At 47.7% G+C, this 17,831-nt stretch overlaps 1 protein-coding gene across 20 annotated transcripts in view; it reads left to right on the top strand.

Moving 5' to 3' along the window:
• Sfswap (splicing factor SWAP) overlaps window positions 1–17,831 on the top strand; it is a 70,317-nt gene that overhangs the window by 6,121 nt on the left and 46,365 nt on the right. For all 20 annotated transcript variants that reach the window (NM_001400984.1, XM_087578383.1, XM_087578386.1 and 17 more), the window contains 3 exon segments: window positions 6,929–7,154; window positions 8,994–9,106; window positions 10,186–10,321. In NM_001400984.1, the coding sequence (NP_001387913.1) occupies window positions 6,929–7,154; window positions 8,994–9,106; window positions 10,186–10,321 (475 nt within the window).

The raw sequence follows: 17,831 nt of genomic DNA, 5'->3' as shown, positions 1-17,831 counted from the left end.
GCTTTGAGATGCTTTGTGCTACAAGATCATTTGTGAGTTAGAGGGAGGAGAGCACAGCCCACTTAACTGAAGAAAAATGGGTGTCTGGTGTGGTGCACAGCTGTCGTCTTAGGGCTTGGGAGGCTAAGGCAGGAAGATGGCAAGTTCTAAGCCAGCCTGAGTGCTCCAAACTGGGACCCCATCTTTGAAAATGAGGAGGAGTGCTAGAGATTGCTTTCTGCCCTTGCAGAGAACCCTGGTTCAATTCCCAGGACAACTGTGTTTCAGTTCAGGGACCCCATGCACTCTGCCCCCCTCAAGCTCATGACTTCATGACTTCATGACTTCATGAAGGTACACACGCACATACATAAGATACGTTTTAAGAACCTACATTTTAGAACAAGAAAAGGAAGGGCAAGGGAAGAGGAGAGGAAGTGCAGCAGCACGAGCAGCTAGCCAGAGAGTTGTGTTGGACCTGTGTGGAGTTCCATGGGGATCTCGGGTCTCCTAGGCAAGTCAGGGTCTGCCCTGCTGAGGTGCGGAAGCAGTTGTGCTCAGGGCAGTCTTGTCGTCAGCGAAGTTCCTGCTTCTGGCTTTGTCTGCTATGAGCTGTGGAGGCAAATTCACTGGACACTCTTGGGTCTGTGTGGTGTGTCCTGGCCGTCCTCCCACGGATGAGGAGAGCAGAAGGAAGGCTCTGAATTCATCTGCTTGTCTCTGTTGGTACTCATCTGACGAGCCATCTTACCAGTAGCCTTTTAAATTAGGTTTGAAACTGAGCTGCAGGTGACCCTATCTGGCCTTACACCCAGTGTGTAGCTGAGGTTGGCCTTGAACCTCTGCCCACCCCAGCCCAAGTGCTGAGAGAGCAGGCATGTGTCTCCAGCCCACTGTTTCTAAGTCATGTTTGGAAAGGGCTCCTGGGGGTGCATGTCAGGAAATGTTGTCTTTGCCGTTGTTTTCACTCAGTGGCAAGTGTCAAAGGAATAACTGCTCCAGGCTTTGTGCTTGACACAGGAGATCATCAGGTGGGCAGGGGACTGACCGACCCCCAGTCCTCTGACACTCTCCGCCCTGGTGTGGCCACCTTCAGTCCAGCATGGACTTGAGGTTCTTGTTCTTTTCCTGCATCCTGTGAGGGAAGAAATTTCTGTTATGTTTGCATCCCTGTCTCCTTCTTTTAACCGTTTTGCTTTGGTGAGAGCTGAAAATGTTTACCTGAAGAGTTAATATTGTCAGTTTTACAGTAATACATATTTTAGGTTTGGTTTTGCTTTTTTTTTTTTTTTTTAAAGATTCATTTTAAATTCCGCACATCTGTGGGGATTTGTGCACATGAGTGCAGGTTCCCTCTGAGGCCAAAAGAGGGTGTGAAATTCCCTGGAACTGGGTGTTAGAGATCAAGCCTGGCTCCCTGAAAGAGTTCTTAGTCAATAAGCCATCTTCTCCTTCCATATTTGTTCTGATATGTACTGTTTCTGCAGTTCCAAAGCAGACTAGTCTATTCTACATTAGAAGTCCATTGACGTTGAGCCTAAAGAACCATTTGCTATATTACCTATATTTAATACTAAGTACATTTAGTTAAGATTAACTATGGGGTCCGTGCTCCCGTCCCCATTTTGTTTTATTGGTTTTAGTTTCTTTGAGACAGTCTCTATATAGCCCTGGCTGCATTCCCTATGCAGACCAGGCTGTCTTGGAATTCGCAGACATATGCTTGCCTGTGTCTCCCAATGAGGTTAAAGGTGTATACCTCCACACCTGACAGGTTTTTCATGGTGTGTATGGGGTGGCGGTGGCATTGTTCACATGGATGCAGGTACATATGGAGGCCAGAAGGAAGAGTTACAGGCAAGTGTGAGCCTGGAGGTGCTGGGACTTAAACTCAGGTCAAGAACAGTATCTGCTCTTGAGCTAAGCCATCTTTCCTGCCTCTACCACATCTTTTGAGGCAGGGTCAACTTATATACCCTATGTCGGCCTCAAACTTGGGGCTTCTTTCTTTTATCTCCCAAGTATGAGGTGGTGTGTGTGCGCGCACATAGGTGCTTGTGCAGCAGAGACCACAGGTCACCCTCAGGTTCAGGAACCATTCACCTTATTTTCTGAGGCAGTGTCTTTCACTGGGACCTGAGGCTCAGCTCTTGGGCTTGATGGTTAGCCCAAACCCTTGGGATTGGTTCTTCGTCTTCTGTCTTCCCAGGCATTGCAGGCATGTGCCACTGCGCTCAGCTTTTCACGTGAGTGCAGGGGATTGAACTCAGGTCCTCATGCTTGTGCAACAAGCTCATTATCCACTGAGCCTTCTCAGCCCTTTTGTTTTTTGACACAAAATATTTTTTTTACTGTCTGTTCAAATATAAAAACAAAGGGCCTGCCTTAGGGCTTTCCTGCTGTGAACAGACACCATGACCAAGGCAACTCTTATAAGGACAACATGTAATTGGGGCTGGCTTACAGGTTCAGAGGTTCAGTCCACTATCATCAAGGTGGGAGCATGGCAGCATCCAGGCAGGCATGGTGCAGGAGGAGCTGAGAGTTCTACGTCTTCATCTAAGGCCAACAGAAGGCTGGCTTCCAGGCAGCTAGGATGAATGTCCTAAAGCCCGTGCCCACAGTGACAGACCTACTGCAATAAGGCCACACCTACTTCAACAGGGCCACACCTCTTTTTTTTTTCTTTTTTCTTTTTTTTTTCGGAGCTGGGGACCGAACCCAGGGCCTTGCGCTCGCTAGGCAAGCGTTCTACCACTGAGCTAAATCCCCAACCCCCAGGGCCACACCTCTTAATAGTTGCTTCTCGGGGTTGGGGATTTAGCTCAGCGGTAGAGCACTTGCCTAGCAAGGGCAAGACCCGGGGTTCGGTCCCCAGCTCCGAAAAAAAGAAAAAAAAAATAGTTGCTTCTCCCTGGGCCAAGCATATACAAACCATCACAGGTACAATAGAAAGTTGATAGCTAGGCTGGAGAGATGGCTCAGCGGTTAAGAGCACCCAACCCAACTGCTCTTCCAGAGGTCATGAGTTCAATTCCCAGCAACCACATGGTGGCTCACAACCATCTGTAAAGAGATCCGATGCTCTCTTCTGGTTTTTTCTGAAGACAGCTACAATGTACTTATATATAATAAATGAATACATCTTTAAAAAAAAAAAAAAAGAAAGTTGATAGCTTAGTTCCTGTTGTAGGATCTAACATCTGTGTCCAAGGTAAATATCTCTAAGCTGTTGGACCCACAGACAGTTAAGGGAGCCTTGTTCTGTTCCCACAGTTCTCCAGTATCATGGTTTGAGAGGTCACTGAATAGAGTGTCTGGTCCCGGTCCACCCCTCCTCTCCCCGAGATGGTAAAACTGTGGTGTGTTGATGGCAGTAGACTGAGTACAGCCTTTGTGGTGGCGATGGGGAACCTAAGAGCAGTATTCAGCAGTAGTTCTGGTTGGTGACTAAGCATAGGTGGTGGATTGCTTATATGGGTGAGTGTTGCTGTGACAGCTGAGGGTGGGAGACCTTGACCTGGAAGGCTGGGTTAAAGGCGGGTAAGGAGGTGTGGAGCTCTTGCTTTACTTGAGCTGTTGGGTAGAACCTAGTGAGCACAAGGCACCTGCTGCCTGCTTCCTGCTTTTACCTCCCAGCTCTCCTACCGGCATGACTGACTCTCCAACCCCTGATCCATGCCTGTGACCCTGCAGACCCAGGCCCCTTCAGGTGACCTGACCATGGATTGCACAGGGTGGGGTGTGTTGTTTTTTGTTTGTTTGTTTGTTTGTTTCGATTTGGTTTTTGTTTCCCTGGCTGTCCAGGAACTCACTCTGTAGACCAGGCCGGCCTCTACCTTCTGAGTGCTGAGATTAAAGGTGTGCCCTAGCACTCCTGGCTTTGCTTTTGTTTTTTAATGGTACCTTTATGGGTAGGTTTTTCTGCTCCAAAGGAAGAAAATCAGAAAACCTGTTCTTTTCTCCAAATATGTATGTATCTTGTGTCCTGACATGGTATAGTTATGTATCTGTCTCTTTCCCAGGTTTCTAAAACTCTGTGTCCTTCCCTGAGTCCCACACATGAGCTAGCCACCTGTTCTGGCTGGCAGTGTTGCCCTGTGGAACCTTGTAAGGTGAAGTGCTGGAGTCCTTTGTTCAACCCATCTATTCCCTCTCTCCTCAGTCCCAAGTCACTAGAAATGGCAGACGTGGGTGTCTGCACCTAGTGTGAGAAGTCTTGAGCTGTGAATGATGTCTTCCAGGTACTCATGGACTCGTGGGCTTCCCTGGGGGTATTATATTTTACTGGGTTCTGCAACCCACCACTAGCCAGGCCTAGGGGCCCAGAAATTCTGCTGCTTAGCAGGCCTGTTAGAACATGTTTCTGGAAGAATACACTGGGCAGTGGGAAAGGAGAGAGGGGGCTTATTAGACATATGTAGCATTTTGGTCTTTCATGGGGAGCTGGTTCTTCTGTGGACGTGCGTGCCCCAGGCCTGTGTGTCTGTGCTTGTTTGTATTCTTCTCTGGAAATGCCAGTCTGTGACGTAGGAGAAACCCTGGGCTTTCTTGTCTGTTGTCCATTCAGCTGTGTGAAAAAGAAAGGCCCTCCTCCCCACCTGTGGGTACTGCTCTCGCACCAGGTCTTGTGTTTGTGTGTGGTTCTCCAGCTAATTTCCACACCCTGCCAAAGTTGTGTGTCTCTCCTCTCCTTTGTGCCACAGGGTCTGAAGCTTGGTTTGGGAGAGTTCGTTTCCACTCCCAATTGATGGGAAAGTTGCCACATTTCCTGCTAGTTCTTCCGTGATTGTGCCTGTCTGTCCTGTGACTGATCTGACATTTATTCCGACCTATGGGCAAAATGTTTCTTTTCTTTCTCACTGTGAAGATGCACCAACTCCTTCCTACTTAGCACCTTCCTACTGATCTGTCCCTTCCAGTTCTCCTATCCAGAACTTCTTACAGCTCTTGGGAAATATATCTTTGGGGGCTTCCTGTCCTGTGGCTGCCAGTGTCCCACTGCTCAGTTCTTATTCTGAGTTTAGGGCCAGGCTGATAAGAGTTTCCAGGGAAAGGGCTCTCAACATAAGACTCAGGTCTAGATGAGACCAGAACATTTCCCTTCTACCATGCAGACTTGGTGACATGCATACGTGACAGGTTTGTTGGTTTGAGTCTTTTGCTTGTTTGCAGGTGGAGGGAGTTGGCCTTGTATGTGATTATTAGTGCCAGAGCTCAAACCCAGAGCCTTGTGGGTGCTAAGCTCTGCCATTGAGTTGTACCCCGTCCTTATTAGCTATCGTTGATGTTGTTTTGGTTTTTTGTGTTGTTGTTGTTATTTTGTTCTGTACTTGAGATAGGGTTTTAATATATGGCCTTGGCTAGCCTGAAAAAAATTGGAAAAGGGCTTAATTCTCACACCCAGTTCAAGGTGCAGTCGATCCTGGCAGGGAAGAGAGGGCAGGAGCGTGAAGCCGCTGGTCACATTGCATCTGTGCTCAGGACAGAGAGGGGTGAATGCTGCTGCTCATCAGCCCTGCTTGTCTCCTTAGCAGTCCGAGGTCCAAGCCAGGGTACGGTGCCACCCACATCAGGCAGACCTTCCACCTCTGTTAACAGTAATCAAGGAAATCCCCAGTAGGCATGCTCAAAGGTCCATCTCTCAGATGACAGTAGGTTCTGTCAAGGTGACAATTGGAATTAACCATTACAAATGGCTTTCTCCAGGAGAAATAGATTTTATTATCATGGTAGAGGATCATGAGGTATGCTCTGTGGTAGTTTGGGGCTGGCAGGTGAAGGCACTCGTCCTCTAGCCTGACAGCCTGACTCTTGTTCCTGGGACCCGTGTGGAAGAGGAGAGCTGACTCTGCAGCGTGCCCTCTGACTTCCTCAGAGCACCCACACTCAAAAGAACGAAGGGTATGCAGAGTGAGGAAAGGACAAGAACAGAGCCAGAAGCTCAGATGCTTGGTTGGGCGATGATCGGTGCTGTGTTTGAGCCACTGTAGTCACAGCGCTATCATAGCCACTGCTTTCAAGACACCTAAGCCAGTAAGCTGACCTGGTCCACCAAGAGCCCGTGGGGTGCACTCATGCCTGCCTCTGGAGGGCATGCTGAAGCGATCCTTGATCCTTGACATGTTTAGAGAATGGCCTATTTTGCAAATGAATCTTTGTTAAGCCAGAGCTGGTGGAAATTTGTATCAGGGCCTGCGTCCCAGTGCACACTGGATTTCCTTTAACATGGAACCCACTTTATTCAGGAGCCAATGACTTTAAAATAGTAGATACTGCTCTTCTTTACAAAAATGCTTTATTACAATTCATTTGTTTGGTGGACACCGTGCACCACTGCATCTATGTGGGGGTCAGAGGACAGCCAGCAGGGGTCACTGATTCCACCTTGTGGGTTCCACGGTTGAACTCAGGGTTTCAGGCTTAGCAGCAGACACCTTTACCCATAAGCCATCTTGCTGGTCTGGACATTTCTTCTTTTCAAGGTGAGGAGGACATTATTTTATTAATTAGCTGAGAAATTAGCCACTTTTATTTTATAAAGGTTGGGGTCCTGAGGTTACAATAGCATTTTTCAATGCAATTTTCTAGTGTAAACTCTCTTTGTTGATATTATAAATACTGTACATTTGCTTGTTTGGGGACATTGTGAGCACATGTGCACAATGCACAAATGGAGTTCAGAGATCAGCTCTCAGGAGTCCGCTCTCCTTCTACCACGGAGATTCTGATAATTGAATCCAGGTTGTTAGACCTGGTGATAAGCATATTCACCTCCTCAGCCATCTTGCTAGCCTTGCAGTATAACCAAGCCGTTTTATTAAATCACGTAACTTGTGTGTGTGTGTGTGTGTGTGTGTGTGTGTGTGTGTGCGTGTGCGTGTGCGTGTGCGTGTGTGCGTGTGCGTGTACGTATGTACATAGACTGACCACATGACTTTTTCCTCAGCCACCAACAGCCAAAATGCATGCCATCATCGAGCGCACAGCCAACTTCGTATGCAAGCAGGGAGCACAGTTCGAGATCATGCTGAAGGCCAAGCAAGCACGGAACTCACAGTTCGACTTCCTGCGGTTTGATCACTACCTCAACCCCTACTACAAGTTCATCCAGAAAGCCATGAAGGAAGGACGGTACACGGTGCTAGCTGAGAGCAAGAGCGAGGAGAAGAAAAGTACGTGGACTTGTCTCAGGGTGGGAAAGGTGGTGTGGAAGTGTGAAGGCCCCCATTCTCAGAGGAGCGTGACTGAAATCCAGACTTGAATTCTTGTGCTGCTGGTTGGCTCTGCTGGTTCACTGGTCTCCTTCCTCAGTCCCTACTTCCCAGGTGGTTGGAATATGGTTAAATATTGGTGAGAGCCAAATGGTCATCTGGGCTGCAAATGCTTCCTCTCAATTGGCTGCTTAACAGTTTGCACGCTCAGGTTTCACTCTCGGGTTATTTTGCAAGTGTCTGCAGCACAGTGCATAGAAGAGAAGTTAGAGCGCAGGGTGCTTCCTTTATCTTGGATTACCTGTCTGAAACTGTTGCAAGTGTCTCCATTCTAGACTCTTAGGAAGCCAGGTGTCCTTTTTGAGTGCCTCCCAGGGGCAAGCCTCCTGGCCATGTCTTCCCTTGCACCTGCTTCCTACCCCGTGGCCTTGCACACCAGCAAGCATCCCCAACAGCTGCACCTCCACCCGAGCCCGCCCGTGTAATCCTAACTGGACATTGCTTCTTTTCCATCTTTGTAGACATTTTGGGGTTTGTGGGGTTTGTTTTGTTTCCTCTTGGTGATGTTTTGCTTTCATGAGTGTAGGTTTTGCCCATTTTGGAAATAAAACCCATTATAGCATTCCAGTCAATGCCAAAGGGAGGCTGGGAAATTGAAGAGGAGGCACTCCCTTCTCTCTAGCTTTTTTTCTGAATAACTTGTAGACCCATGAGGGATATTATCCTGTGGGCTTTGTGTACAGATACCCAAGGGAAAAAGCTCTGCCCTTGTCGGCCTTCAAGCTTTTCCACAACTCATATGTATTCATTTCCCTCCCTCCTTCTCCCTCCTCTTCCTCTCCCCTCTCCCTATGTAGACCCCAGTGCCTCAAACTCAAACAGCTCTCTGTGGGTGCCAGTGCTGGGAGTGAAAGCCTGCACCAGGCATCCAGCCCCCATGCTCTTCTTTAATGTTTACTTGTTTGTATGTATGTAGGCCTGTTCTTAACCATGGCATACATGTGCAGTCAGAGGATAATCTGCCGGAGCCATTTGTCTGCTTTTACCAGGTGGATTCTGGGGATCAAACCCACTGGCTCCCAAAGTTAGTCAGTCTGTCTTTTAATTTAAGATTTATCTGTTCGCTTAAGATTTATTTCTTAAGGCAGACAGTAGTGATGCATACCTTTAATCCCAGCACTTGGGAGGCAGAAGCAAGGTGATCTCTTAAGTTCAAGTCTAGCTTGGTCCATAGAGCTACACAGAAACCATGAGAAACCTTGTTTTGGAGGAAAAAACCTTATGTATTTACATGTATGTATGTGTTCGTGTCTTTTTGAGTCTGTGCCACATCTGTTTCAGTACCTATGGAAGCTAAAGTTCTGAGTCCCCTGGAGCTAGAGTTACAGGCAATCACGAGCTGCCCAGTATAGGTTCTCTGGAAGAAAAACTAATATTCTTAACTGCTGAGCCATCTCTCTAGCCCTGTTTTTATTTTGGTCTTTGAAACTGTGGCTAATAAGCCCCTGGCTTGCCTTGAACTCTGATCCTTTTGCTTCCACTTCCCAGGTGCTAGGATTAGTTATAAGTATCTGCCACCAAGCAGAATCTCTTTAAATATGATCTTGATGAGCATATTTATAAGAATATAGTAGTAATTTAATACATGTTACCAGTTAAACCAAAATGAAAATTTTGGAAGGTGGAGTCTCAGGCTGGCCCACAGACTTGTGGCTCTCCTCGTGCCTCTGCCTCTCAGATGCCTGGATTACAAGTGTATGCCATCAGATATGATAGTCAACATCTTGAATTCAATTCCAGAGTCTGGGCCAACCTCCGACAATGAAGAGGAAGATGATGAGGAAGATGGGAGTTACCTGCACCCGTCTCTCTTTGCTTCCAAGAAGAGCAGCCGCCTGGAAGAGCTGATGAAGGTCTTTATCTCCTCCCTCACTAGGCTGTGTTTCCACTGTCCCGAAGTTGGACACATGAAGCCTGCCGTTTCCTGTGGTACAGCTGTAGTTTTTTGTCACTGAGGTGTCTCAGTTTCCTGTTCCATGTGGTGAGGAAGTGTTTGCTCTCCTGCATGCCTACATTGAGGTCTCGCGAGCAGACAGTTGCTGTCGTATTATATAATAGGTCGGTGAAGACTTGGAAACTGTTTTGTTGTGTGGATTGGAATTTAGTAGGATGGGATTTTCTAGGTTTTTAAAATGTCTGCTTCCTGAAGCCTTGGTTCCCTTCATAACAGTTTCTGACTACGTGCTTTTACCTCTCATCTTTATGAGACTGCCATGTGTGATGTAGAAGACAGAGTCTCTGAGGGTCTCCATAGTCACAAAGTGTAGTTGATGTCTGGGAGGAATGGCTCTTGACTAAGGGGAGGGTGAGAGCTGTTGATGAGAAGCTCCACTGAGGAAGGAGAAAGTTCAAAGTTTGTGTGAGTTTGTCATGCACACTTTGGTGAGCTGCTTCTGACCTTCTCTTTTCCTTGAAGTTGTTATGGAGATGAAACCCACTTACTTCCTCTGGTACTCATAGCCAGCTGGAGCACTTGTCCCTAATTGGACAGGACCTCTCTGTGTGTCCCCAGCTTAAATAACAGTGGCTCTTGGCAAGAAGGTTGTGTTTGGGTGTGTGCTTTCACAGATGGTGGCATGTTCAAGAGAGGGATTGAGCATGGTAGTTTTCTGAAGCAAGGTGGAGAGTTAGGGGAGCCATACTGGAGCCAGTAGGCCAGCACTGAGCAGGCAGCATCAAAGCAAGTGTGCTTGTGGGAGCGCTCTTGTGCTCAGGCGTGGTTCTGACACTGGACTCATGCATGTAGTTGTGCCTCCATGGCCTCCCGGCTCCTGTAAGTGATTCTGCTTCTGCAGTGGCAACTCTGACTAAATCTGAGTGTGGAATGTGCACTGAGGTTTACTAAGGCCCACAGTGCTGTAAGGTTGAGCCTTTTCTCAACGTGGTTCAGAATGTAGAAAATGCTAAGGCCACGTGTCTTCTCTGTCCTCAGCCCTTGAAGGTGGTAGACCCGGATCACCCTCTAGCAGCCCTTGTCCGGAAAGCACAGGCTGACAGCTCAGCCCCGGCCCCACCCACTGCAGATGGCACTCCTGCTCAGCCCTCCCAGGTGGAGTACACGGCAGACTGTGAGTACCCAGTGTCCTGTTGTATGTCTCCCTTGCAGCCACTGCCTCACTCCTCATGCGCTCCCGCATGGGGTGGAGGTATCACACCCCGACCACCTCTGTGGTCCGGGAGGGAGGGACCTGGAGGGCATGTTTGCCCGACCTGTGGCTCTGCACTCCTGAAAGGAAGAATCAGGCAAAGGCAGAAGAGTAAGCAGCAGCCAACCGCACTTCCCAAAGCCACAATGACACGTCCTTTAGCTCAGGATTGGATAGAGCAGCAGAGACTGGGAAGTGGCAAAACCTTTCTGTGCTAAACAAAAGTCAGACCTGTTAAGATTGGCAAGAGCAGGGACTGGGAAGATAGCACAGCGTCTGTGCTGCAGAGTACTTTGGTGCTCTGAGAATGCCCTGGTGTCAGCACAGGATTAGGCAGACAGTTTTGTGGAGAACGGCAAGGAGGGATGAGAAAATGTGGGGCTGCTTCTCACAATTGCTGTGCATGGACAGTCTGTTTCCTCAGGGCTTGGTTTCAGTGATACCACTTGCCTCCAACAAGGGGAAAGCCCAAGGTTTCTCTCACAGACTCAAGAATCCTGCTGGGGAACTTGTAAGACACTATGAATGCTATGTTAATAGTGTAAATGCTGTATTGTTCCAAGGTATTGTGATATGGAAAAATTCATGCCTGATCGATACAAATGCACCCTTTCCTTGAGCTGCTTGAATAGGGTGTGGGACCTAAGAGTAGAGAGATTTGTTTGTAAGATGCAGGGGATTGTGTTTCTTTGGAATCTTGTAGCCGCCGCTCTCTTGTCTTTCTGAGCATTGATGGGAGCACTCTGGAGAGTGATCAGAGTACCTGGCCTGGGGTCAGTGTCAAGCGTCATTGCTGTCCTTAGGCTATGCAACGGGTGAGTGTTGTGTGAAAGAGAGCCTTCAGCAAAGAAGGGTGAGCCTGTGCTGTGGTGCCCTGCTGCAGACTGCATCCCTCAGGAGAAGTGAGATGCCTGTGGGGTGGAGTCTTGTACTGAAGAGGGAGCTGCCATTGAGGACAAACAGCCTGTGTCTATGCTAGCTCCTTTGTACTTCTGTTTCCACACTGGTCAACACAGATGTGGCATTTTGATGTAAGAAAGTGACAAAATTGTATAAAATCAGTTACTTGCCAGACGTGGGGACACAGGCTTTTATAATCTCAGTATTTGGGAGGCAGAGGCAGATAGATCTCTGAGTTTAATGGGAGCCTGGGTTACTATACTGAGACCTTATCTTTTAGAAAAAAAGAGTCATCAATTTTTGAGTGAACCTTGTGAGCCTATCCTAGAAAACTGGGCTGGAACTTAGACCGTTTCTTTACACGATGAAATTAATTGATCATGTTGCTGGCCTTACATGTTCTACGTCCTGCTTCATCTCCCCAGCAGCAGTCCTCCTTGCAGCATTCTGGAGCAGCAAGCTGGCTCATGTGCATGCTAGGGAAGGGGTCCAGATGCAGAGCCGTCTTTCATGCCCCGTGTAGCCCCAGGGAAAGCTCATGAAGGACCTGATCAGTGGCAGCAGGAGGCCTTGCCAAGCAGTCTGATTGTACTCAGAGAGCAAATGCTGTGCTGACACCCACCCCACCGCACGGACACTGCTTTTCTGGGATTTTAAGTGTGCATTCATAGAGTTAGGGAGGTAGGAGTGTCTGTCTGGGAGGTGTGTGTGTCTGTCTGTGTCTGTCTGACTATAGCGTGTATATCTGTCTGTCTGTCTCTGTGCGTCTGTCTGTCTGTGGTGTGTGTGTGTACAGGTGTGGATGTTGAGTTCCTTCCTGGATTGGATTACACCTTACCTTTCTTAAGACAGCATGGCTCACCGACTTAACTACATTGGCTGGCCAGCAAACCCTAGGAGTCCTGTATTTACCTCCCAGGCACAAGTCACGTAACCCAGCTTTTACATGGGTACTAGGAATCCAAAGTCAGATCTTTATGCTTTTACAGAAGCCATCCATCTTGTCTACCACCCCCTCATTCCTGTTCCAAGACTGTCTTGAATTAGCTTAAATCAAATGCATTGTCTATTCATGGTCCTTTATCCTTTTAGAGCCATAGAAGAGAGCAGTAGAAATTGGGGATAGTGAAACTAATTCCATCATTAAAGGGTGAAGGGGTCAGCTGTGGTACACTGTGCCAAGACCCTGTGGCCCAAGCAGGATGGTGGAGCAGGCCGGCTCATCACAGCTGTGTGGTGACTCACCAAGTCCAGTTTAGTGAGAACAGTGGCCTGAGGCAGACTTGCCAGGGTGGGATATCAGAGGACCACACAGATTCAAGACAGGGCCCTAGGACCCACAGTTCTTCCTGTGGCTCTGAGGTAATCCCGGGCTTGCTGTGTTCTATTGAGGGCCAGTCCTGCTCACACTGCCCTTGACCAAAAAGGACATCAGGCCATAAGGAAGAGTGGGTTGTTTAGATATCTGGATTTGGTGAGAGCAAACAGATTTACATAGGGTTGGCGGGTTTCAGATATGCTCCTATTACCAGCTACAAGGACCACAGCCCTCTGCCCAGGATCAAGAAAACCCTGGGTACAACAAGTGGACTGTTTTATAGCAGAGTCAGGCCAGTAGCTAGAGCATAGAATCTGGGTCTCAATGAAACTGCGCAAAATCCATCAGAAAGATCCCAGCATCCTTAGCTGTGGGGCTGCTGCAGATAGAAACAGCCGTGGTCCCTCCAGGGCTCCAGTTCTGCCAGGTACCTGCCCAGAACCCTTTCCTTTCCTCCCTTTGTACTTTGTCTGTTGGGTATCTGCTTCAGCTTGTTTCTCCTGTCTAGGGAGGCTGTTAGAATTGCTTGAGTCCGAATCTCTGGCAAAGGCTTTATCACCTGCTGTGAAGTGGCCAGAATATGGAATTTTTGGTATTTCTTTGGCTCGTTGCTGGTCATTTGCAGCAGCGCTGGCTCTGCTCAATTGGGTGGAAGTTGGTTTGTTGCCAACCATTAGGACAGCACTTAAATGCAGCCAAGTAGAGGAAAACCAATCATGGCTGTTGATTTTAGTTCCTTTGTGGTAAGTTCATCCACATACAGTGACTTGATTGCTTAAGTGTAAACAGAGAAAACTGCTGGATCCTGTACAGAGGGTCACCAGCCTTTTCCCACTGTTCTTTTCTTTCCCTGTCATTACTGTGTGTGTATGATGGAGTGATGCATGTGGAGTCTGTTCTCGGCTACCTTTTCTAGGGTCTGGGGAGAGAACTCAGGCTATCAAGCTTGTACAGGAAGCACTTACCCACCAGCCCTCATATTCTACGGCTGTCAAGTGTGTTTTACTGTTAAACTTTCACAACTGGGTAACTGATTGTAATGTTCAGAACCTTGCCTACAGACAGTGGCCTATGGCTTGTCCCAGTTTGTATTAAGGTCAAATCTAGCAGATTCGTTGGAGTTCCTTTTTTCCGCAGTGTTCCAGAGAGGGGTGGAATGACACTTGGAGAGAGACTCATGCCTATATGTGAATGATCACCATCACCATCATTCGATAAGCTTGCTCCTGCCTTGGCAAGTGGCCGCCAAGCCTTAACCACTTAGCTGACAGGACCAGGGAGTGAGCGCCTGTGACTGTGGGGCCTTGGGTAGCAATGTCAGGACTCGGCACAGAGTGAGTGTGCTGGTTTTTGCTGCAACATGTCTGGCTGATAGAGAGGCTGACAGAGATTTGTTAATGAATATAAAAGATGTGTAAGGCTCTGTGGTCAGAGGGGCAGAGAGGGTCATGATGGCTCTCTAGGCCCATATGTGCCCTGCTTACCAAGCTGGCCCACTTTGTGTTTGCTGTACTGGTGTGTTAAACTGCCATGCATCTGTACATGTGGATCTCCCTGTGGATAAAGGGCAGGCCTGACCTGCTCCTGTGCCTTCTTGCTTTATTCTAGGAATTCACAAGGCTCTCGGTTACTACTGAGTAACCTTTAAAACGTTACAAAGAAGCCTGAAGAAATGGGCCAGAAGTTAAGAACACATATACTCTTGAGAGGACCCCAGTTTAGTTCCCAGCACCTACGTCAAGAGGCTATAACTCCAACTCCATGGGATCCCACACCCTCTTCAGACCACTGCAGTCACAAACACACATAGACACACCATTCATATACACATACATGAATAAAGCAAATCTTAAAAGACAAGTCTGATGATAGCTCGCACCTTTCATTCCAACACCTGAAGACAGAGATAGGTGGATCTCTGAGTTCAAGCCTGCCTGGTATACACAGTTCCAGGCCACACAGGGGTGCTGCACGGTGAGACCCTGTCTGCATGAGTTGCTGTACTTCTGCAGGCCCTGGTTTTGCCATTTGTACATACAGAATGCTAGTTTATTATATTCTGAATGAAACATCGAAAATAGTTATTTCTATTGTATTTTAAGATTGCAATGGTCAAGTAAAACCTAAGGTGACTTGTGGAGGTCTTGTCTTTTCTTCCTTTTCCTAGTTAAAATATTCTCTAGTTATCTAAACAACTGTAAGGTAGAATATGAGAAATTTGAAAAGAAGTCTAATACAGGAGATATAACAAAATGTGACTTTGCTATTGGAAGCCCATGAAATAGTTGATGCCTTAAACAAAACAAACATAATGGGAAAAAAAAGATCTATAGATGGTAGTGTGGATCTGACGCCAGTCGTCAGAGAGGAGAGTCACTGTCACCAGGCTGACCAGCCCTGCCTGCTGGGCTTGCTCCTTACCCTTTTAACATTGTTTTATTTATTATCTGTGTGTGTACGTATGCATGCACACACTCGTGCACTGTGAGCACACACACATGCCACAGCACACACGTGGCAGTGGGAGAGAAACTGAGTGGAGTTGGTTCTCCTTCCTGGGTCCTGGGACCAGACTCTGGTTGCCAGGCTTGCAGGGAGGGAGAGCGAGGGCGGGGGAGCCTTCGCTGTCTCACTGACCCACCTTTGCTCCTGTGTGTGCTCTTCTCCACTTTTTTCATCTGGACCACAGCTGCTCCTTGGGTTCCAGCAAAGCTTGTCCCCACCTTGCTCATCCTCCATCCCAGTCAGGGTTTCTGTCGTGGGATGCAGGCGCCCTGTGCTCCGCCCTGCAGTGGGAGCTTTTACTTGTTATTTGGAGCCTCAGCAGTTTCCTTTCCTCCTGTAATTGCACAGTAGCTCTTTAAAGCACTTGGCTTTTTATCCGATTTTTCCAAAGCATTCAACTTTAAATTCACAGAAACAGCAATTCTCTTCTTATTTAAATTGTGTGTTGGCATAAAATTTAACCAGATACATAATTACAGTGAGTTTAACTGAGAAGAAATTGTTTAAGAGAAAATTTGGTAAAAAGCAAAATCTCAACCTTCCAAAGAGGAGCTCACTCTACCTGGTGTGTTATGGCACAGGCTGCCTGGGTCAGGCGGAACCACTGCCCCTCGGGGAGCTCCCACAGTCTTAGCACAGAGAGCCTGGCATTAGCTGGCCCTGCAGAGGAGAGCTTGCAAGCAGGCATAGCCAGGGGTCAAGAGCAGTGTCTGGAAAACAGAGCCAGCTAGAGCGCTGTGGCTGTCCAGCAGCTGACTTCCGAGTTTGAGAGCTAGGTGGGGTGGCTCTCCTAAGGAGAGACGATGTCAGGAGGAAGAGCCCTAGTCAACACTTGGTTATGTCTACTGTTGCTTTTTTGTTTTTAATGAAACTATTAAAGAAATGGGGGAGATGTTTAAAGTACAAATAAGTTTCACAGTTAGATGAGAAATAAGTGAAAGTCCCCTCAGAGCTGCTTCAGATAACTGAGGTGAAAATGAGTGTGTGTCATTTCAAATGTTTTGCTCCCCAACTGCTGTGCAGGGACCTTACCTAGGGAGGCCCCACAGTACATCAGGGCAAAGTTGGGTTGGAGGCCACAGAAATGTCATACACACAGTCGTGGGCATCTTAACCACAGGGCCTGACTGGAGAAAACACATCACTGCAGCAAAGAGGAAGCTGACAGGCTGTGGTTTTCTCAGTGGGAGTATGGGGTACGCAAGCAGTGTGAACGGTATAAGACTCTAACATGCACATCCAAAGAGTATTCCATTCGTCTCCAAGGACACCGTTCTAAGTAGGACTTCAGCAGTAGCCAGAGGCTGAGGTGCCTCTCTCTACTGGAGCATAGTGGCAGCCTTGTGGGTGTTTTGCTCCCCTGCCCACCTCTTAAGCACTGGAGCCTGAGTAGAGCGGTCGGGGGACCCTAGCGTGTGCGTCTTCTGAAGAAGTGGAGATGCTGGGGCAGAAGGCCAGCATGGGGAGGAAGAGAGGGCATCTGTGGAGGGGTCTGAAGATGCACGGTGTGGTTGAGAACTGGGGGAGGAAGCTGAGTGGAGCAGTGGCGGTTTCCCTGCCTCTTTGAACAGCTCCTTGCCAACAGACATGCAGCTTTTGTCTTGTTTTTTGAGGCAGGTTCTCATGTAACCCGAGCTTTCCTCAAACGCAGCCTTGTAACAAAGATTAAACTTCCTGCTCTCCTGCTTCCATCTCCACAAGCTAGGGTTGCAGACATGCACTGTCACGCCTGGTCTTAGGTGGTGTTGGGGACAAATGTGGGGCTTCATGCGTGTTAGAAAAAACACAGTACCTAACTGAGTGTACTCCAGCCTCAAGTGTTCAGTTATATCTGGAGTCCCACTACTGAGTGAGGTTTTCGCAGCTGTGACATTCGTGTGCAGCTTTAGAACTGCCTCCACAGCCAGCTGCTGTCTAGGCTCACGGCCCCGTAGGTGTCTACAGCAAAGCTGTGCCTCTTCTTTCTGTTGGTGTTCACTCAGGAGCTCAGGAGACACCTCAGTTCCTGTGGCTTGCTTTTCACTGATTTTCCCAGATTTGGACAGCCTGGGAAAAAGAATATCTTAGTTTTTATTTTATGAAATTTCTTCTAGAAGCTCTTTAAGTGAAGATGTATAAAATTAACAATTTCTTTCATTTCTTAACTTGATGGTGAACCATTTTTCAAGCCTGATTCTTTATTATTTGGCTACTTAGCAATAAATCCTTATAGAAGAGTATAATTAAATTATGTAAGAGGCATTAATGCTGAAATATTGTCCACTGTCAGAGCCAACAATGCTTTGGGTAATATTCTATAAATAACTAAAGTTAAAGTATTCCTTGGGCTAAGTTTTCTGTGTACACACATGATTGCATGTGAGCAAGGATACACATGTGCTACCGTGTTCTTGTGGAAGGTCAGAGGACAATTGTGTGGAGTCAGTTCTTCCCTTCTGCCTTGACCTGGGTTCTCAGAATCAACCTCGGTGCATCACAACTGTTCACAAACAGTTCTACCTGTTAGGCCATTTCCTGAGCCCTATCCTAGTTTAAATTCTGTTACTATATTTTAAATTTTATTTTATGTATGTTACTGCGTGTGCTACTCAGCACATGCAGGGCGTTCCAAGGATAACCTGTAGCAGTCAATTCTGTCCTACCATGTGGGGCCCAGGAATCAAATTCAGTTGTCAGGCTTGGCAGCAAGCCTCTCTACCCACTCAGCCA

Source organism: Rattus norvegicus, chromosome 12 (assembly GCF_021556685.1).
Source record: "Rattus norvegicus strain SHRSP/BbbUtx chromosome 12, alternate assembly SHRSP_T2T, whole genome shotgun sequence".
Classification (NCBI taxonomy): domain Eukaryota; kingdom Metazoa; phylum Chordata; class Mammalia; order Rodentia; family Muridae; genus Rattus; species Rattus norvegicus.
This window is presented reverse-complemented; position numbering and strand designations above follow the sequence as displayed.